Raw genomic sequence first — 22500 nt, forward strand, 5'->3', positions numbered from 1 at the left:
ATGTGCAGTCAGAACTGGAAGAGGAAGGTGACTCAATCCATACCCAGTGTCTAAAATGTACTCTTGTGCCAATATGGATGCCTTTCACTGTGGCACTCACAGTCACAAGCACAGGTTTCATTCCTCTTCCCTACCTCTTCTTGTTATCTTTATTGTAGGTGGTTATATGTTTCGTATTCGTTCATGACAGCACAAAAATACGAAAAAAATATAGTTGCCTTTTATCCTCCCATAAAACAGCAATACTTCTATCACACTGAGTATAAAGAAAATAATGAGCTAATATGGATAATATACTACAATTTTAGTCTACTGCAGCACTGGTAGAGCCTGTCATATGGCACATATAAGTCTCTAAACTCAATAAAACACACAAAAAAACAAAACACAAAAACCGCTCTAGTATTACAATGAATGATTGAAAGAGAGTGGGAATATTCAAATTATAATGCTTCAAGCAGTCTCTCTTTAAAATAAAACTTATCCTGGAGGCTGGGCAAGCAAATTTATCCCCATCTGCAATGGGTTAAGAAGGTTTGTCTACAATGTATTATTTTTACTATTTTTTGTGCTTGTTTTATTATGTATATTTTTACAAAGTGTTATCTATTATTCTTTCATAGATTAGTTTCAAATTTGACTTCTTTATTTCATGTACCGACTTTACATCACACCACAATCTGATACCAAATGAATCCTTTCACAGAGACTATCCCTACCTGAAGAACGCGGCACTCTTGTGTATTTCGGGTGCGCACAATGGGAATTCATCGGCAGACGCAACCTCAAGAGCATTCCATCAATGATCCACTATATTCCACGGCGTATTGCCTCCCTGAAGGGCATTCGGGTGGCTTTTGTGACATCACACTGCTCGGCTGCTCACTCCATCATCTTGACAGAGGAGGGCAAAGTCATGGCACTCGGTAAGTGTGTGTTTGTGTTTATCTGTGTGTCTGCATGTACTGAATGTTACTTCAGATTGATGGTGATGTGGATTATGCATTACCATGCTAGACCACTACTTGTATCCTCAGTCCATGGGAAGGAATACTTTATATGAGTTATAGTGGGATTCTTTCTTTCTTTCTTTCTATCTTTCTTCTCTCTCTCTCCTTTCCCTCTTTCTTTTTCTTTCTTTCTTTCTTTCTTTCTTTAATGCGCTGTACAATATCACCCAAATATTCTTACTGATTATTTTATTTTATATTATTAATATGCATAATTTTTCTTCTAAGTATACTTTCATTTAAGGCCATTCTACATTTCAATCCAGTGTATGAGGTGATTGTGAATATTCAAGAAATGAGTATGAAGGAGGATAATTTCTCAACCCTTAACCCACTCACGCCAGATGACGTGCTGACACGTTTCGTGGTTTTCGCGTCCGACGCCACCGACGAGATATCTGGCCAAGGCCGGCGCTCGGGGTGAGCGAGCGGGCAGCCCAGGCTCGCTGCCCGTGCGCCCGAGAATCTCGAAGCGTTCGGATGATGCGTTCGAAAACCTCGGTATAGCGACCGTGCAAAGCCGGAATGGCCCCGGCGTGAATGGGTTAAGACTGTGATTCCCCAACCTGTCCTTACCTTCCACCTGCCAATTGGCCTGAATTTTCTACTTTTACCAGGGAACATCTTTGGTATTTATTATTTAAAGATTTCAATTTTGTGCACTGAAATATATGTCTCGTGCTGATGTGTGAAAGTCTTAATGAACAGTTAGATGTGTAAAAGACTTAATGAATAGTTGAGCATCAAATTAAAGAATTTACCTCCTTGTATATGAAAGAAAATACCAAAATCTTGCAAAACCATAAATTTTGCATGTATGTGTATAATTTATGAAGATCAAATATGTAAAAATCCAAACATGGATAAGGAATTGGCTTGATTAGCCCATTCATTTCTGCTGGTTCTTAAAAGGTGATCCGTTCATGTGACTCGGCTAGAAACTGGAAGTTACTAATCGCCTTGATTGAAGTAATGCAGACGTTAAATATACTGCATTCCAAACTGATAAAGATGTATGTATATGTTTATTTATATCCTTAGTCATCAGCAAAAGCAATAACAAAAGGTGTTGAAAGCTCAGTCCACTTTATTGTTTGTTTTTCCCTGTTACATGACTTTCATTTATAGTTCTCTAGCACCTCAGGATATTCTGGAAGTTAAATTTGATTATAGAATATAGTTACAGCCAAAGTACCAGAACAGAGTAGACGTGCTAATATTAATGTTACTCTCAAAATATCACTGTTTCTCACCCCTGCCTTTATGGAGGATGAGTGGGAATGGACATTGATCAATATAGTGTACAAGAGACTTAACCCATTGCGTACGGGTGTCATGACATACATGACGTAGGAGCTTTGGCCTGACGACGGGCGTCATGACGTACACGACGTTCGGGGATTTTGGATCATTGTGCTATTTTATTTTGCTATGAAAAAGGAATGAGTGATGATGGCTACTGCAGTCCTAATTACTATAATTACCGTAATATCGTGCAAGCTTAACGTCCAAAACCTAGATGGCACCACTTTTTCCTAGCACCAGCAGGTGAGAGAGCCTTGAATGGCACCCATCCACGGTCTCTAGCAAGCACTGTCTCTATAGAGCGATGGCACACACTAAGTTGATGAACCCTTGCTCTAAAGTACCGCCGATGAAGGATGTGCAGGCAGAACGAGAAGAGGAAGGTGACTCAATCCATACCCAGTGTCTAAAATGTGTTCCTGGGCCAATATGGATGCCTTTCACTGTGGCACTCACAGTCACAAGCACAGGTTTCATTCCTCTTCCTTACCTCTTCTATTTATCTTTATTGTAGGTGGTTATATGTTTCGTATTCGTTCATGACAGCACAAAAATACGAAAAAATAAAGTTGCATTTTGTCCTCCCATAAAAGAGCAATACTTCTATCACATTGAGTATAAAGAAAATAATTAGCTAATATGGATAATATACTACAATTTTAGTCAATTGCAGCACTGATAGAGCCTGTCATATGGCACATATAAGTCTCTAAACTCAATAAAACACACAAAAAAAATAAAACGGAAAAAACGCTCTAGTTTTACAATGAATGACTGAAAGAGATTGGAATGCTTCAAATTATATTGCTTCAAGCGGTCTCTCTCTAAAATAAAACTTATCCTGGAGGCTGGGCAAGCAAATTTATCTCTGTCTGCAATGGGTTAATGATAAAAAAAAAAAAAAAAAGTGATTACAAAATCGGAAAGCAACTGAACAAGAAACAACTGTAAAGTAATCAGTGGAAAGAGAGGTGGTCAAATGCTGGGTCAGCTGTGGACCTACATTGTGTAATCCAAAATCAGTTGATATAACCAGCAGCAATATGATTAGTATAGTTATAATCATTATCATCATTATTTTTATTTTCATCTTCCTCATCATCATTGATATAATTGCAGCTATTATCATTATTGTGGGAAGAATAAACCTTTATAAGCTAGGCAACATGGTATAAGATTAGATAAGATGAGTCAGCACTCATAGCTGACAGAGGCCGGGCCGCCTTGTGCATATAGCCTGGGCGAAGCAATGTCTTTACAAATCTGTCTGAACTGAACTGAACTGAGGAAAAATTAAAGTGAAATAAACAAATGGGCCCATCTGTGCAATTGAGTCACATATTTGGGCTCGGTATTCCCAAAGCAATTGAATAGCCTAATTGGTAACCATGTTTCAATGTAAGAAGAAATCATCAAATCATTATCAAGTAATTTTATGTTTAGAGAGATTCGAGCAATTGAGCTAATACCTTCTTTTTTTTCTTCTTCTTCTTCTTCTTCTTCTTTTCCTTCTTCTTCTCCTTCTTCTTCTTCATTTCTTGGAAATTGTATGTTTGGTAAAGTGTAATGATATTTTATTGAAGATTTCCTTTTTCCTTGTGTATGTTAAACTGTTAAATCATTTATCCTAGCTTGTTAACACCAGGTGATGTGATATCACGTCATGTAGTGGCACCACTTATTGCCGGGGACACCATATTATGTCATGGCTTTTTATATGACCGGCATGCTGGGTAATCATGTGCAGAGGGTGGCCGCAGCCAGAGCAGGCAAATAGCCAAAGGTGTTAGGCCTGCGCACTTGAAAAAACTGGTGTTAGGATCGGGCAGAGTGAAAACCACTCTGTTGTTAAAGGGTTAATCACATAAATACCATCAGTGATACTGTAAAGCTATGTAACCTAGGATATGTTATGTGCACTTGGCCATGTGTTATGGAATTGAATTTATAGAAATGGAGTGTTTACTCTCAATTTATTGCATCATATACAGAAGCACAGATATATCTCTTCATACCTAAGATTTTTCTCTCATAGATGTTATCGTTCATCATATTAAAGTTTCTTTGCTTTAGGTTTTCCCATTTCCTCCACTCAAAATGCCTACCTTGCCAGATATGAAATATTCTTAATCAGATTTTTTTCTTTCTTTCTTTCTTTTCCACAGGCTATAATATTTTTTCATACCCAATAGGCCTTTTTATCACAGGCTGTAATATTTTTTTACATATATTCCATTGGCCATGACAATTTTTCACAAGTAAATCCCTGTGCCGTAGTGCATATGTTCTCCTGTCACCTTACTCCGTGCTGCTTCTTCACCTCCAAATTCTTCCCTTGCAGGCCGCAACGAGAAGGGCCAGCTGGGTGTGGGTGATACAGAGAACAGAACTGGTGTCGTGGCCATGGACACAATGTCAGAGTTCACAGTGGTGTCGGCTGCAGTGGGTCGCAACCACACTCTCCTCCTTACTGACCGCGGTAGCGTATTTGCCTGTGGAGACAACAAATCAGGCCAGTGTGGAACAGGCACAACCACAGCTGTTATACACACACCTTGCAGAATTGACTTCAAGGAGTCCAAAGTCCAGAAGGTAAAGTGTCCTTTTTGGTTGGTCAGGTTGATGTGTGCAGGTCAAGCACTAACTGTACTGCTGGATTTATTTATTTTATGCACAGGTCACTGTACCTTTTCATTTTTGTTGAAAACTCCCGCCTTTCTCACCAACAGAGGAAAGTTAATATTAGGTGTCCTCTCTCTCTCTCTCTTTCTCTCGCTCTCTTTCTCTCTCTCTCTTTCTCTCTTTCTCTCTTTCTCTCTTTCTCTCTCTCTCTTTCTCTCTCTCTCTTTCTCTCTCTCTCTTTCTCTCTCTCTCTTTCTCTCTCTCTCTCTCTCTCTCTCTCTCTCTCTCTCTCTCTCTCTCTCTCTCTCTCTCTCTCTCTCTCTCTCTCTCTCTCTCTCTCTCTTCTCTCTCTCTCTCTCTCTCTTCTCTCTCTCTCTCTCTCTCTCTCTTTCTCTCTCTCTCTCTCTCTCTCTCTCTCTCTCTCTCTTTCTCTCTCTCTCTCTCTCTCTCTCTCTCTCTCTCTCTCTCTCTCTCTCTCTCTCTCTCTCTCTCTCTCTCTCTCTCTCTCTCTCTCTCTCTCTCTCTCTCTCTCTCTCTCTCTCTCTCTCTCTCTCTCTCTCTCTCTCTCTCTCTCTCTCTCTCTCTCGCATATATATAAATGATATTAAGAATAAACATTAAGGAACAGTACATGTTCCTTGGCATCAGTATTTTAATTATTGTGATTATTCCAATCTTCAGTTTGAGTTTTAGTTGGTAAATATCCCTCTTGTGGTTACCCACAATGACACAGATCAAATAAAGGCATTGAGGCATACTCTTGCAATCTCAGTACTTGGTTGTCAGTGGTTGACATGCCATTAACAAGGAGTGATGAGTATATTGATGACATTTATTTTGAATCATTGTACGTAGCCGAAACGTGTATAGAGTGTGAGTGATGTTTTTCTCTCCTGAACTAGAGCAACCAGCTGTCTGTGTCGAACATGCCACATGAGACTAACCGTTACTTTTCTATGATACTTGTTTTTCACTCTGTAATCTTTTTTAATAGCTACCTCCTTTGTTTGAGCGCTAGGTGAGGTCTGCAAACATGCCATTTTGTGTACTTGAAGGTTTAAGCTTATTTTGGATTTGACAGTTAAATCTCCTGGCTACTTTGCACACAATGCCACTGACAAACTGATTAGCACTAGGAAATGCATAATCATCTTAGCAAAGATAATTATAACACAATTGTTATGATAAAAGAATTGCTATACTTTATATGATTAAGAAGGTGTTTGGAAAAGCTTTAGTTTATGAGGAGATCCTGTGATGAACAGGAACATAAGAACTTTATAGTTCTTATGGTGAAATTAAATCTTGAAACTGATAGCAGTTAACAAATATCTAGATATATGAATTGAAAGAGAATCACATATAGAAAGGAACTCATAAAAACACTGTGTCAGAGAAGACTACTCGCTATACAATGCAACTGGAATTGATTATTAATTTTGATATTATTGTCAGAAAAGGGATCTAATGGGACTCAACATATTACATTTTATTTTTATTTTCCTATATGCACATTTTACTATATCTTATATAACTGTTTAATGCAGTATAGTGCTTAGGTCAAGTCATGGAAGAATAAGTAAAAAAAAAGAAAAAATCTGAATTTTCCAATACTTACTGTATATTTAGCACTGTTGGTCCAAATAAAAAAACACTTCGATAACAATATGATTGCAGGACATACCATATTATCACAGACATTTGGATTTCATTCTTCTTTGACAATTTATGTGAATTTGTTTATATCACTGAAGGTAGAAACCTTGATATACTAGAATATCTTAACAGAAAAGCCCTAAGAGCTAGCTACTGACTTGATAAATATTCAGATTATTGATTCAGTTTTGTTTTAACCCTTTCATGCTGTTTGATGGCCTATCGTGCCACGATCTATCCCTCAAAACAAACATTTTACATTGTTACATATGTATATAATCATAGGAGTTCTGTATGTATTGACACATTTTTTTCATGTTAAACTAATGTAAAATACAAGGCGGGTGAGAAGCACATATAGAGGCACATCACACTGGGAAAGATTTCGTGCTTCTTATCTAGCTGGCAGGAGCAACATTAAGCAAATATAAACCCCAGTGTGAATGGGTTGGAAAATACACTGCTAATTGTATATTTAAAATTAATTCTGGCTGCACTTCAAGATGCAGCACTTAACCCATTCACGTCGGTTGACGTGATAGCACGTATTGTGGTTTTCGCGTCAGACGCCCTGGCTCGCGGCTTGTGCGCCCGAGAATCTCGAGGCGTTAGGCTTATGCGTTCGAGAACCCTGGTATTGCGACCGCGCAAAGCCGGAACGGCCCCGGTATGAATGGGTTAATAGAAATTTCCAAAATTCACTGTATGGTTTCTTCTATAAACTTGTATATATGGAACACCTTTGCAATAAACAATATACAGCATGAACTCACCAATATTTTGAAAATATGGAAAATCAGGAGTTAAGTCCTAATACCATTTCATCTGTAGGTTTTAAACTAATTGTACTTGCTTTATAATTTAATCATCTTGCTTATAGATGGTACAGTTTTGAAATGTGAAGATAGAAATTCAGTACCATTTGTTAAATGCTCATTTGTGATCTCAAATGTGTTTGCTTGACAGAAGAGGTGGTAACACGCCTTGCAGGAACCATCCCAAAATGGCCATATACTTTGCCCCATTTCACTTACTATTCAATCTTTTGCAGGTTGCTTGCGGTGCAGAATTCAGCATGATTGTTGACAGGAAAGGCTACTTGTATTCCTTTGGGTTACCCGAGTATGGGCAGTTGGGTCACAACACTGACGGTAAATTCTTTATTACCAGCAACAAGTTATCTTACCAACATGAGCGAGTGCCCAGAAGAGTTCCCATCTTTGTGGAACGCAGTAAAGATGGGCATCCTACTCCCGTCACAGATGTCCAGATTGTGGACATTGCTTGTGGAACCAACCACACTGTAAGTCCTATTTTGAAGCACATCTGCCTTCAGTTCTTGTTTATTCAGTTATCTTGTGTGTAAGGTCTCAGAGGAAAATATTGATTGGATTATTTTAGGGATATTTATGCAAAGTTTTTTTTAATAATGATGTCTCATGGGAGATGTTGGAAGTAATTCTTTCTTTATGTATAGTTATCCAGTTTATGTTAAAATTATTGATATATAACATAGCATAACTTAACTTTTCTCTCATAAGTCTTACTTCTTAAAGAAGCCTCAAAAACATCTTGTCTCTTCCCATTCCCACATGTGCATCACTCAAGAGGCACAGCAAAAAGACATCTCTCACACACCACACCTCTGGCATTCCAGGTTGCACTTGATGCCAGGAAGAGAGCCTTTTCGTGGGGCTTTGGGGGCTATGGTCGACTGGGCCATGCGGAGCCCAAGGACGAGTACATCCCGAGGCTGATCAAGTTCTTTGATGGCCACAACCGTGGGGTGGAGAAGATCTACTGTGGCTCCACCTTTACCATAGCCGTGAGTGCAATGGGCATCTTCCTCTGGGGACAGACCAAGCGCACTGGGGAGGCCAACATGTACCCCAAGCCCCTGCAAGACCTCTGCGGCTGGGACGTGCGCTCTGTTGGCTGCTCCATCACCTCCATTGTGGTTGCTGCTGATGAGAGCGTCATAGCATGGGGCCCCTCACCCACCTATGGAGAGCTGGTGAGTTTTCCCTTTTCCTGTTTTATTGATAGTATTTTGATTGTTGTTTATATCTTAAATTTTCTTTTGCCTTGTCCTTTCTTTTTCTTTCTCACACATATTTTCTCAACATTGCTACTTTTTTTCCCCCCATTTATCAGTATCCTCCACATTCTGTTTCTTTGTTTTCCTTATCTTGCCATTTGAATTAACCCACTTTTATTGAAATCTAATTCTGACTCCTCTCTCTTGCTCTCTATTACCCAGGGTCTTGGTGAGAACGTGAAGTCCAGCACACAGCCAAAAGAGGTGAAGGCCCTGGAAGGAGCCCACGTGAGCCAGGTGTCATGCGGGATGGGCCACACCATCATGGTTGTCCGTGACGAGACAGATAAGGACAAGGAGATCCTCGAGAAGTTGAAAGAGATTCCCCTTTAAGGAGTTTTCTTTTTGTGTGTGTTTTTATTATGATTATTATCTTTTTGTTTTGTCTTTTTTTTTTTTTAACAGTTAGAAGGACACTCCAGAAGGACCACTGTTGCAAACATGTATAGATGTACAAGTACGCATATATATATCTATATATCAGCCAGGTTTTGACCTTTTTTTTTTATTTATTTTTTTTATTATGTTCCTTTTGAGAAGTATTTAGAATGTATTTTAAAAGATAATATTAGAAAATACAACAGTGTAAAACACAGTTGTTGGTACAAACATAAAAGGAGAGGCAACATGGCAGTTTTGTAAACAAGGATGGTAATGAGTTTGGCTAAAGGAGAGTGACGAGAGCAGGCCTGCAATGATAGTCTTAGTGACTCAGTCTTTGGCCTGGCAGTCCATCTCTCCCTGGGATGCGGCATTGTGTCGTTTGAGAAGAGTCCCCTGAGTAGTTTTGGGTAGCTACCCCTTCTACCTCATGCTAGGCTGAGGTTTTTACAGTAGAGTTAGGTTGCATTCTGTCATTTACAACTATATATACATATATTGATAAGGAAGACAGTACCTTGCTATTCCATGGGTGGCTGATGGATTTCATTGCTTTCCAGTTACATGCATCATCTGTTTTTTCAGTATTTTTTAAATTTTGTCTCGAGCAGGATCTCTTATTTATTAGTTATTAACTTTTTATTAAGCAACTTTTTCACCATTTTTCTGTTAAGTTAGTCCTCAATTCTGCAAATCTTAGTGAGTATTTGAGAGGTATAAGGAACCCATGTCAGTCATAAGAGGTATTTAGTATGGTGGTGTGAGACATGGGCTGGGGTCTACCCTAGTTCAGACCTTGTGGAATAGCCAGAGCAACTTGCGCAATGCCCTGCTTGAACTTGTTGAGAGTCATTTGTTGGCAGTTAAGAGATGGAATGGTTGTGTTTCAGTTTGCCTTTCCTTAATTTGTTTGTTCTGTTGACAGTGAAAGCAAATAGCTTTGAGAATAGAGCAGAGTTTGACAGTTAGGTTTTTCTTTGTTTTATTTGTATACCATTAAGATATTTTCATATTTTCTAAGAATAGTGTTGATTTCTTTTCTACATGGAGGTTTTCATGTGTCATTTTGGTCGCAGATCTTCCATTAATTTCCCCATGTTCCTCTTGATCTGTCAAATGCCTTCAGTATTTATGGCTAATGAAGATGAAGCCATTTTCAAAAACACAATATTCTGGTCACAAAGATAAGATTCCTTATTTCCCATGCAGGCGGCGAGCATAGCCTTTCTCCCCCCCACACACACATTTCATCATGTTTCCACTGGGGTTTTGGGATACATGACTCTTGTCCTGTTTCTTGTTCCCTCTCGCGAGCACGTCCTTTGTGGATTACTATAACTACCCATTAAACACATGATGCGTCAGGAGAGGGAAGCAAAAAAGTCCTTTTGTTTATGCAAATGCTCGTGTTCTCCTGATGGTGCTTACCTCATTTTCCTTCTTATCTGAACTTCTCTTTTATTTTATATATATATGCCTATAAATTTTTGTAATGATTGAGATAAAAAGAGAGAGAAAAAAAACAAACTGTGATGCAACTTGGCAATTGTTTAGTAAATAATGAATAGTAAGTTTATACACACCTTTTCTCTTTATGAATGTGCATCAAGTGAATTTTTGTAATTTTCCAGAGGGGAGAGAGGATGGTGGACGGAGAATTTGGATGTAGTCTCTATTTATCATTGGACCTCGTAAAGTAACACACTCCATGGTATTAAAAAGAAAAAAGAAAAGGTTATACACCTCATATGATAGAACTGTTAGAATTCTGCATCATAATACCAGTTTTGTGAAGATGCTGTCATTTTTTTTAGTAATTATAGTTGATAATGTGAAATTTAGAGATTTCAGGCCCTTTTTACATCTAGAAAAGCCGCACAATTCAAATGAGGTTCACGTCAGTTTTGATTGGCATTCAGTTAGCGAAGGACTTCTAATGGGATGATAGAATGAAGTAGAAAGAAAAAGAAATAGCATGCCACTTGAGCATAAAGCAAGCCTAGCAACCCACTTGAGTCACTAGCTTAAGCCGCAATGAGGGAATTTTTCCAATTTTTTTGGACTCAGGAATGTTGTGCAAATATCCGCTAGTTAAGCCAGAATTTCTTGCGTACCTGACCATTAACACTTAAGTTCTTGACTCTTGGTCATTTTCGAGAGAGAGAATGAGAATTTAAGATAGTAGGAAAGACAAAAAGAATTTAATCCAGCATCCTCCAAACCCAAAAATTTGTCCAAAAGAATAATGGTTTCCTTTCTCAACAATCAAAGATGACACACACTGCCACGAACCAGCACTTCTGGGAGTTTCATTGATCTTGTTGAACCAATGTGAGAGAGAAGCAACACACCAACTAACCTTCCGGCTTTTTCTACCAGTATTACCTAACTGTATCAAGCACTGAAGTTTTTGTATCAAATTTCCAGAGCCTATATTCATCACTTGCGAAACACTGGACTAGTAGTTTACCTGCCAAGCATTTCATCATCTTGTGAGAGAATTAAAAAAAAAAAAACATTGTTTCTTAACACATGTATTATAGACTTTATGATTGCCATTGGTAGAGGAGACTGCTCTTTGTGTATGCAACATCAGTTGTGTGATGTTTGGACAGGGGAGAGATGTACAAATATTACTCGGAACCTTGTTGATCCTGAATAGGATAGATTATCCAGGCAAGGTTTCTTTTCTACAAGCTTTAGAATGTTGTAAGATACCTTACTCAAAAAGGAGCAACACAGCAGTGACTGCTGCCATACCTAATATCCAGCCTTTTTTAGTTCATAGTATGTGCTTTTCTTTTCTATTCTTTCCCACGTCCCCCTTAATCAGTTCCCCTGGTTAAGACTGCTCTCAAAAATCCGAATGGGTTTCCCTGACTTTTCATAACGACACACTGACTGTCTCACGTTTTTCCAGTATCATAGGTCATCTTGTGATAGTTTGTGTGTGCTAAAAACTATTCATGCTCATATATGTAAGGAAAGATGAGTGTGTAGTTTGGTTTCAGGTACTTTTTCAAGGGTTATATAGGAAATTTAAACTTTTTCAGAAGTACTTGTAATCTTGAGAGAAAAAAGAAAGTGTAATTTAAAAAGAAATTTTGCTGTAATCTCTTGCTCTTTAATGATACAGATTTACAAGAAAAAAAAAATGCTGCTTCATTTTAACAAAGGCATGCATACTTAGGTATGTTGCTCTATTACTTGATGTAACTTCTCTGGTTTTACACACAAGAATTTTCTGAAGGCGACTCTTCAATTTAGCTCAGGACAATGAACCAACAAGAGAGAGAGTGTGTGCCTCTTTAGTTTAAGCTGTTTAATTTTGTGCAAATAACTAGACAACAGAGCCATCTTTCACGGCAGTTGCACTTTGCCTCGTGATTTCTTTATTTATTTAATTTTGTTTCCTTTTTATTATGTTTAGTTCAAAGGCTATACAGAGGTGTGTGTATGTACGTGCGTGTGTCAGTGTGCACATTGTGTGATTAAAGAGGTAAGCTTAAATGTGACCAATTTTCTTGTCTGTAGGCATACTTTGTTGAAGGAATGCTGGTTTATATAACTATGTGTTCGAATTAGGACATTTAACATTATTGAACCTATTTTTGAACGGGTATGTGAGGCTTAATAACTTAATAAATAAAACAAAGCAAAAAAAATGATGCAGTTGTAAAAAAAAAAAAAAAAAGTAGAATAGTTCAAACAGCTTTGTGAACAAATAGAATATTAACTCTTTGTCATAATTTTACAGGGTTGACCAAATCAGTCTTCAGTGTATGGCTAGGCTTTTTAAGGGGTTGAGCAAATAGCATTGCTCTGAGCTAGATCACTCTGGAATGTTCTAGAAGATATGTACTGGTGAGAGGTCCCATCCTAAACTTTCTTCAAAGGACTTCCATCATTGTCTTGTTACATCCACTTTGGTATAACTCATGCAACCTATAGTTTAAAAGAGTGAAAATTACAAAATACAAAAAAGTAATCCTCATCGATACACATGTCGGGAAGACATATTGTGTTCTCAGCAATATTTATATTGTTCCAGTGACCTCAAAGTAATTCATGCCTTAATTTCAATTTTTTCGGATTTTCAAAAGGAGAGTGTACATTGGCATTTTGTATTAGATTTTTTTACGAGAAATAGACTCGCATTTTTTGGATGAATTTAAGGGAAAGTAATAGTTTGGTTCAGAAAAAAAATATTACACCTGGTGGTAAACATTCCACGAAAATACAATTTCTTTTAAGAATTATTTTGATTATTATTGATGGTTTTATTCTTTTTTGAAAAGATATTTGATCTCGACAAGAAGAACGATTCTCATTTCAATTGTGTTTGTTCATTTGTGTAATGACATGACATGAAGTAAAAAAAACTCATTAATTTCTAGTTAGAGCTAAGAGCAGATTTAGCGCATAACTAGTCTAGGTTTAGGTTTAACTGTATAGAATGTGCATGTACAATTTTTATTAGCCATTTCTTGAAGATATTAGAGTAGTAAGATCAGTTTTTACAGCCTGTTTATTTTTATACCATGTACGGTGCAACTCATGGACACTTCATCAGTATTACAGGAATGATTTTTGGCATTGTATCAAACTGTATATTTTTGCAGTACCTCATATTCAGAGTTAATTAAATTATGGGCAGGTTTTGCACCAAATTATTAAATTTGTATCTATTAGACTTAGTGTATTAATGGTTTAAGATACTCATTTTTTGTCTTTTTTTAAGAGTCATGTTAAAATAAACTTAATATTATTGGAATATGGCTATTGCCAACATAATAAAGTTGGGGCTGCATAAGCATCATAATCTTGAATGTTTGTATCATTTATCCCATGTACGAAGACTATGGTGTTGTTTATGGTGCTGTTAATGCACTGAGTATTATTGTGTTATTTTTTCTTCTATGCGTCTTTGCCAAATGTATGTTCTTATAACCCCATCTTGTTTTTGTTTTTTTTCATGCTTTCTTTTTAATTTTATTCTTATTTTCACTAGACCTGATATAGAAACATAAATTCTGAATATGAACACACATCGATGCTTAGTTTTATTTATTTTCACTTTCAGAAACATGTGTAAAGACAAACTAATTGATTACTAACCAATATCATAATTAAAAAAAACAAGAGATGTCAATGATCCACACTTATTTTATGTTAGAGAGAAATAAGCTGCATGATTATATTTTACATTGTTTATGTGATTGAAAGCCAAGAAAAAAATAATAATGTTTTGGAAAAAGAGTAAAGTAACTTTGATTAAAAGGCAAAAAAGTTATACAAGTTGATGAAAAGAGAAGCAATTATTGCAAGAAATGTGGCCTTTGTCAATCACTTACTCATTGAAGCTTTGCAACACCAATCATACACCCCTTCTAAATTTTACTAGCATTACTGGCTAGACTTTTAAGATTGAGTATAGATCAAAATAATGACCAAACGATGGAAAAATCTTTCCCTATTGTAGTTTGAGAGTCTTATATGTATTAATGAATTACTAGGGGCTAGAAGAACCAATTAACAAAACTTAAGTTTGATAATGCAGTAAATAATTTTATGGTTTCATAGACTTAAGATGCTTGAGTGGACGATATACTGTAAGATATATTGTATCAAGGGGGTACTAAGCAATAAAGCAAAAAATACATCTACTACAAGATATACATTCAAATAAAATGTCATGAATATGCAAAACAAATGGTTAGAGAAAGAAACAAAACTTCCAATCATAATATTGTTTATTGAGAACAAGGCACACGACATTAGGCACATGAGTCTGGTAAACCTTACAAGTTATCATACTGTTATACCTGGTGAGCATCCTGTTATGTGGCAGGATGTGGATAAGGGGGGGGGGGTTAAGGGATAAAGATTCTTTTCTCTCTATTTTTTTTTAGAAGCACAGAGAGTCAAAAAAGAGTTCACTTGTGGATATCGCCAGGAAATCTGCTTTCGAGTAGAATGTATTGATACTCGACTTTATTACACGAGTGTTTCTTTCTTTTTGTTTTTTTATTTCATTTGCAAGTAATTGATGTCGATTCTGCAAAGACACCAAGATTAGAATTTGACAACTACAACGTGTCTATCTTCCATTTCTTCGAAGTTACCACTGTCAAAAAAAAGAGAGCGCTAAATAAGTCCGTGGTGTCATTTTCGCGTTTTCTCCTCACTTTCGCCGAGAAGAAATAAGTCACTGCAACACAACCAGTCTTGCACTGTAATACCACATTTAGGTTTTCACGCCAAGACGAACAAAAATTAGATATCTGAGCGGAAAAGGGAACGGAATTACAAAAGAGATAATATGATTGATCATACCAATAATAGTCATTCCAATTTTACGAAGCAAAGAAAAGAAATAAACACAATTCACAATTAACGACATAATAATGACTATTCAAGTATTTCACATGCATAACCATGGGAAATTAAATGCACATAAAAGTTTATTGATCAACAAACACTACAGAAAGACCATAGATAAAAATAAATAAAACTGAACAGTAACATTCCTTTGTTAATTGAATATCTGTTGTATTGTTGATGTCACCTGAGATAACCTTTGAAGTCTCCAACAAACGCCCAAGTCATGTATGATTATATTTTCAGGGAGTAATTTATAATTCAAAAGGATAGAACAGTTGAGTTAATTTTACAATAAAGTAACAGAAACTTGTTTTAAGTAAAAATAGGTAAAATTTAGACATGAAAATGACTTCTTGGTATTGGATTTTTAAGGGGCAAGAGGTTATTATCACCAGTAGTAGTAATAAAAACAGTAACGATAACAAAAGATATCAAAATATCGTTGTCTCCATTTTGTAGAAAAAAAGGAAATATTCATGCAGAAAATTTGGGTCTAAAACATTTGTAATAATCTGAATATCAATAGATAAAGTCAATGATAATAATGATGGCAATTATAATGATAGTAATAACAATAACAATATTAATAAAAGTAGTTGTGATATTACAGAAATAATAATGATAAAGACAATTATTATCAGTATTATTATTTATATCATCATCACCATCATTAGTAATATCACCATCATTATAATAACAATTATAATGATTATGATAATGATAAATTTAGCAAGACAAACGGACAATAGCACACGAATTAACTAAAATGATGAATCAGATTAGGACTGAGACACTTTTATTTCTCCAGACCTACCTCAAATAAAATGCTAATGGTACATTGAAAATCTTGGTGAAAAAAAAGTATTGAGTCACAGTATCATCTCTTCATTCGTGAAATTATTGTTATTTACAATACACGGTCAGTTATGTCACATCATTCATCTGTGTAACACGTGTCACCATCATCTTTGGTTTCAAGTTCGGAAAGCATCAAAAGTCAAGTTTGAGCAACTTTTGTAAAAAAATCAAGGATTTGATTTTTTGTAGTACTTTTTTCTCTCTTTTTTATACGTTGGTAAAAAAAGAAAAGAAAAGAAAAGAAAAAAGTTTTCTGTAAACGTTACGTGTAGCATTTGGAAAACATGGTACAAGGAAATGCAAAAAGATTGACTAGCGCTTTCTTCTGAACAACTGCTTCTACGTCCTCCAGCTTATACTTTCTATCCATCATGGCTGATTTATTTGTTTTTGTGTTTTACCTTTGACTTACATAAGTCATTGGTGAACTGCCCACCCTTAAATATCAAGTTAACAAATCACAAATCCCCCGGGGGGGGGGGGGGGCATATTTCCCTTGTTTCCCCCCGCCCCTGGCTACTCTGCTGCCTGCAATTCTTCAAGATAACTGAAACGCAGATAAAAAGGGGATTTTTTCGTGTTCTTGACGCTCATAATAGTTTCGAAATGAAAGAAATATAAATCGAAGCGCGGGGTACCTTTTTTCAAATCGCTTTCACATAACACAACTCTTCAAGTCTATGACAAAATTTCCCTGCACTTTCAAATACTGAACAATGAATAATACTTCTATGTGTATTCACTAACGTCATATCGACATACATCTTGACAGATCCTAATTTACCAAAGTTCCCCCTCAACATTCACGCGATACGTCACATCACTAAAGAAAATGTGTCGTCACACGCTTACTTTTATCGTTATAAAGAATTGCGGCGATTGTGGTGGATAAGTGTGAACTGCTCGCTATCCGTAATACATTTTGAACACACGCGTGAAAACTAGTATATTCCGTTGTTGAAGACACAGAGAAACACAATGCCTGGGCCACAGACTACTACATCTAAACACAAATAATACTGTTGTGAACCCCATCTACGAATTGTGACGTCATCGAGGGAATGGAGGGAACACCAATATCACGTTTTCAAACCTCGAAATGAGACAGAACGAGACTTCGAACCGTAAAATGAGACAGCACGAGATTTCGAACCTCAAAATGAGACAGAACGAGACTTCGAACCTCAAAATGAGACAGTACGGGATTTCGAACCGCAAAATGAGACAGTACAAGACTTCGAACCGTAAATGAGACAATACGAAAGTTCGAACCTCAAAATGAGACAATACGAAATACTCTTTTCGAAGTCTTTGTCACAATGAGATATCTTGACAATCGATATACCTTGAGCTTGTATTAGTCAATAAAGCAGACTGTCACCATTGAGAGTCTGCTATCAAAGGCAAGGTGATATTAGGCACACAACAAGACCTAATAAAGAAATCGTTTTCGGTTTCAAAGAACAAAGCAGCATTTTTTTCTCTCTTCCTCTTCAAAAAAACAAATTTCCTCCCGAGTTGTTTCTTATTATGGTCTGTCGAACTATACAAAACGACTAATTACAGTACAAATTAATAAACTAATTGCAGTGTTCTATGTCAACTTTCATATAAATATATAACTTTCGTGATTTCTTGTATGAACACATTACTGTTTAAACATTCCATCGGTATGTACAGGTGGAATTCTAATATATACAGTAGAAAATTATACTATTGCTTATTGGTGAATTCGTATGATGTATTTACGATGAATCTGGTTATATCATATATCAGACTGAAAGATTTGTAACTGAACTAAAGACTGGATCATTTTCCCCGTTGCTGAATGAACTCCCACATTGATTTGCAATATCTGTATTGCGTTTTCATATTAATTTATTCTATGTACAAAATCAGTCGCGTAGTTTGTTCACTTCGCTGCAGTTATTAAGTAATTTTGCCCCTTCATTTCCTTCATATACAAACGCATATATACACTATGTGTGTGTGCATGCATATATATAAATACATATGTATATATATATATATATATATATATATATATATATATATATATATATGTATATATATATATATATATATATATATATGAGCAGCCTTTGTGTACCAATTCCCGAGCGCGTTGGCTGCGCAGAGGCCCGGCGAGGCGAGGCGCCGCGGCGGCTAGAGCAGCTTGTCCCAGTTGAAGTCGTCGGTGATCTCCTCGTCGTCGGAGTGGACGCCGGAGCCCGTGATGAGGCCCACCTGTATGGCCTCCATGTCCTCGGCGAGGCCCTGCACCAGCGCCCCCTCCAGCCCGTCGTCGTCGCCGGGGCCCTCCGCCTCCAGCGACGTCCTTGACTGGCCCGGGGGCGTGAGGGGCGCCAGGAGCCGCGCCAGGGGCTCCGAGAGCGTCCGAGGGCTCAGCGGGGCGGGCTCTCTCCTCATGATGGTGACGGTGCCGCCCGAGCCGTGACCGGCGGCGCTCACCGACTCGCTGATGGTGGCCACGGGCGGGGCGTCGCGCTCCACGCACTCCTCCTGCACGCCCAGGTTGAAGCTGCCGTCCAGCGAGAGCTCGGCGGGGCTGCTCACCTGCTGGGGCGAGCGCAGGACGTCGTCGGGTGGCACGGCGTTCGACACCAGAAGCGGGTCCGCCACGAGCGTCTCGATGGTCTCCCCGGACGTGGGCGGCAGTGGCACGGGGCCGGGGTCGAGGGCGACGCCGCGCAGGCCGTTGACGGCGCCGTTGACAGGCGTGGCGTGCGGCGCGCAGGGCTGGCCTGCGTAGGTCGCCGGCGTGGCCGAGTTCGCCGTCGTGGTGAGGAAGTCGGCGTACTCCCGCAGCAGCTCCGGCGTGAGGTTGTTGAGCAGGTTGAGGTCGCAGTCCTTCATGGTGATGCCGTCCACGGGGTCCCGCCAGAGCACCTCGCCGTCACCCGCGCCCACGACGCCCGCACTGTGGCCGTTCCCGTTCACGTTCACGCCCATCGCTGCGTTGGGCCGACCGTCCAGGACCAGCCCTGGGGAGACACAAGTTGTTAATTGTGGCCTCGGATTTCTTTGTTTTCAGGATTCCCCCTTTCTTCCCCTCGTCATTGCTTTCTACTTCTCAACTTTTAGATTTCTTCCCTAATTACCTCTTTACTCTCTGTTTATTCTCACGTTCATCACTTTAGCCCTTTTTCACTTTACCCGATCCGACTCTCCTTCCTTCTTCCTTACTCCCTGCCTTCTTCCTCCCTTCCTCCCTTTCTCCCTCCCTTCTTCCTTCCCTCTCTCCTTCCTTCCCTCCTTACCACCTCCCCTTCTTCCCTCCTTCCTCCCTTCCCCCCTCCTTCCCTCCCTTCTTCCCTCCTTCCCTCCCTCTCTCCCTCCCTCCCACCTCCCCTCCTTCCCTCCTTCCCTCCATCCCACCCCCTCCTCCCTCCCTCCCTCCTCCCTCCCTCCTTCCCCCAACCCCCGGTCCTCACCTTCGGCGCCAGCGTTCCATATCTGCGACTGAGTCCACGAGTCGAGCGTGTTGTTCCAGGGGCTGAGGAGCGAGGTGTTGGTTCTCCGGTGCAGGTCGGCGCCCCCGGGACCCGCAGCCGCCGCCGCCGCCGCTGCCATCGCCGCCGCAGCCGCCGTCGAGACGCTCACTGACGACGCGGGGACGGAGGCTGTCTTGCTGCCCAACGTTAGCGAGTCGTTGCTATTGCTGTTGCTGTTGCAGAACGTCAGGTACGGATTGAACTGCGAGAGAGGGAAAAAAATTACATGATAAAAAATGTCTGGAAATGGAATGAAAATGTGAATCTAAAAGCTTACACAGTTATTCCAACGCTTATTTCGTATCTTTATCAATGCTGGTCGTGAATTGTAGGCAGTGTTGCAAATGACAGGGATATAGTGCAAGATCCTAACACACTGACAGACATAGTTCGCTGCAGATACGATCGCAGCTCACACGCACGCACCTCGGAGAATTCCAGGCTCGTAGCGAACCTAAAACGCATTGGCATTCACCCGAAAAACGCAGACACACACACACCTACTCAAGCCCCTCCCCCTCCGCCTCCCCTTCTCCCCCTCCCCTCTCCCCTCCCCCTTCTCCCCCTACCCGTCTCCCCTTCTTCCCTCCCCTTCTCCCCTTCTCGCCCTCCCCCTCCCCTTCTCCCCTTCTCGCCCTCCCCCTCCCTTTTTCCCCCTCTGCCCCTACTCACCCTCGGACACGACTGCTTCCTCTTCTTGTTGAGACTCTCCTCGGCGGTGTAGGACGCGTCGATGGCCCAGTAGGAGCCCTTGCCCGGGTCGTCCTTCGTGCGGGGGACCTTCTTGAAGCACTTGTTCAGGGACAGGTTGTGACGCACAGAGTTCTGCAAGGGAGGAAAGTCTTTTCTAGGGAGGGGGTTCCTTGGGTGGGTTCTATGTAGTAGGTTCCTAGGGGTGGGTCTTACGTATTGGGTTCCTCGGGGTGGGTTCTCTGTAGTAGGTTCCTCGAGTGGGTCTTACGTATTGGGTTCCTTGAGTGGGTCTTACGTATTGGGTTCCTTGAGTGGGTCTTACGTATTGGGTTCCTTGAGTGGGTCTTACGTATTGGGTTCCTTGAGTGGGTCTTACGTATTGGGTTCCTTGAGTGGGTCTTACGTATTGGGTTCCTAGGGGTGGGTCCTATATATTGGGTTCCTAGGGATGAGTCTTATGTAGTAGGTTCCTTGAGTGGGTCTTATGTAATGGGTTCCTAGGGGTGAGTCCTATGTCATGTATTCCTTGGGGTAGGTGCTTTGAGTGGGTGACTATTATCTATTCTATCTTTGTTTGCCATCACGCACATGTGTTTGGTACTGGGAGCACGTCGTGTGAAATTGAACATGTGTGCGCGGCTCCAATTGTCGACTGAGCACCTGTCGTCTCGTCTCAGCCTTGCCGAAGGGTGATGGTAACTAACTCACAATTACATATGACTCGTAAATCACTTGTGTGGGAGGTGAACATCCGACAAACAACCATTTCAAGTTATTTCTATGAATCAAATCATGAATAATTAAATGAATGGGTTTGTGTTGAATTGCTCTATTAGATCAATTGCATAACTAAGGCAAATAGAAGTCAATAACAATACAACGCTATTATGTACTTTATTCAATGATATTGGTTTTATGATTAGCTGTTTCATTCATAATCAAGTTCCAATATTGAAAAAAAAAACTTTTCTTTGTACACAAAAGAGTATAGCATTTCTAGATAAAGTTATTCATCTTATTATACAACGAAGCTCCATTTTTTTAAAAATTGAATAATTCAGTCGAAACCAATTCATATGGTTGTATTTATGATTTTTCTAAATTAACTAGACAGGTGTTATGTCAGCTGATTTATACTTGCATAGCTTCGGCTGTGTATTTGTTACAGTTGTTGGTAGGAGAGCAAAAATGTTGAATTATGGCTGTGGTGCGTTCACGCGCACGCGTTTATGTGTGTGTGTTTGTGTTTGTGTGTGTGTGTGCGTGTGTGTGCGAATAAGGGCGTGCGAGCGTGCGTGTGTATGTATGTGTATGAGATATGTATATGTACATGTGATATATACTGTATATATATAAACATACACATGTACATACGTGTACCTAAACAATTCAAAATCCCCCCCAACACCCGACATGGAAGTCCCTCAGCCAAACGCACCTTCCACCCCGCCGACGCCTGGCGGTAGTACGGGAAGTTGTCTATAATCCACTGGTAAATCTCCGCTAAGGTCATCTTGCGCTTGGAACTGCTGTTGATGGCGAGGGTGATCAGGTTGGCGTAGCTGCGGGGGGAAGGGGGGGTGAGTAGGGTGAGTAGGGGAGGGGGGGATAAGTAAATGAAACAATAGACTACAACTCGTAAATCGAGCGAAAGAGAGAAACAAAGAAAAACAGGAAAAAAGAGAAAGAGAGAGAGAGAGAGAGAGAGCGAAGGAGACGGAGAGAGGAAGAGAGAGAGAGAGAGACAGAGAGAGAGAGAGAGAGAGAGAGAGAGAGAGAGAGAGAGAGAGAGAGAGAGAGAGAGAGAGAGAGAGAGAGAGAGAGAGAGAGAAAACCAAACAATGCAAATAAAGAAAGAGAGAGACAGAGAAAACCAAACAAGGCAAATAAAGAAAGAGAGAGGGGGATAAAGATAAATCAAATATGAAGAAAAATAAGAAAATAGATATACAATGAAGGAAACCAAAAACATATATAA

General features: G+C 39.5%; 2 protein-coding genes across 2 annotated transcripts in view; one reads left to right on the top strand and one right to left on the bottom strand.

Annotated features, from left to right (window-relative positions):
- Positions 1-13901, top strand: part of LOC122266257 (protein RCC2 homolog) — a 19257-nt gene extending 5356 nt beyond the window's left edge. The window contains exons 2-6 of the mRNA XM_043035894.2: positions 707-926; positions 4657-4907; positions 7645-7896; positions 8251-8607; positions 8854-13901. Coding sequence (XP_042891828.1) covers positions 707-926; positions 4657-4907; positions 7645-7896; positions 8251-8607; positions 8854-9024 — 1251 coding nt within the window. The 3' untranslated portion in view covers positions 9025-13901. The remainder of the gene's footprint in view (positions 1-706; positions 927-4656; positions 4908-7644; positions 7897-8250; positions 8608-8853) is intronic.
- The window catches only part of LOC122266258 (uncharacterized), an 88455-nt gene continuing 79328 nt past the window's right edge, over positions 13374-22500 (bottom strand). The window contains exons 3-6 of the mRNA XM_086547505.1: positions 21961-22084; positions 20502-20654; positions 19770-20031; positions 13374-19319 (exon numbers count right to left, since the gene is read on the bottom strand). Of these exons, the coding sequence (XP_086403631.1) occupies positions 18481-19319; positions 19770-20031; positions 20502-20654; positions 21961-22084 (1378 nt within the window). The 3' untranslated portion in view covers positions 13374-18480. The remainder of the gene's footprint in view (positions 19320-19769; positions 20032-20501; positions 20655-21960; positions 22085-22500) is intronic.

This window comes from Penaeus japonicus, unplaced genomic scaffold (genome assembly GCF_977035675.1).
Source record: "Penaeus japonicus unplaced genomic scaffold, GWHDUDI00000001_assembly GWHDUDI00000019, whole genome shotgun sequence".
NCBI lineage: Eukaryota > Metazoa > Arthropoda > Malacostraca > Decapoda > Penaeidae > Penaeus > Penaeus japonicus.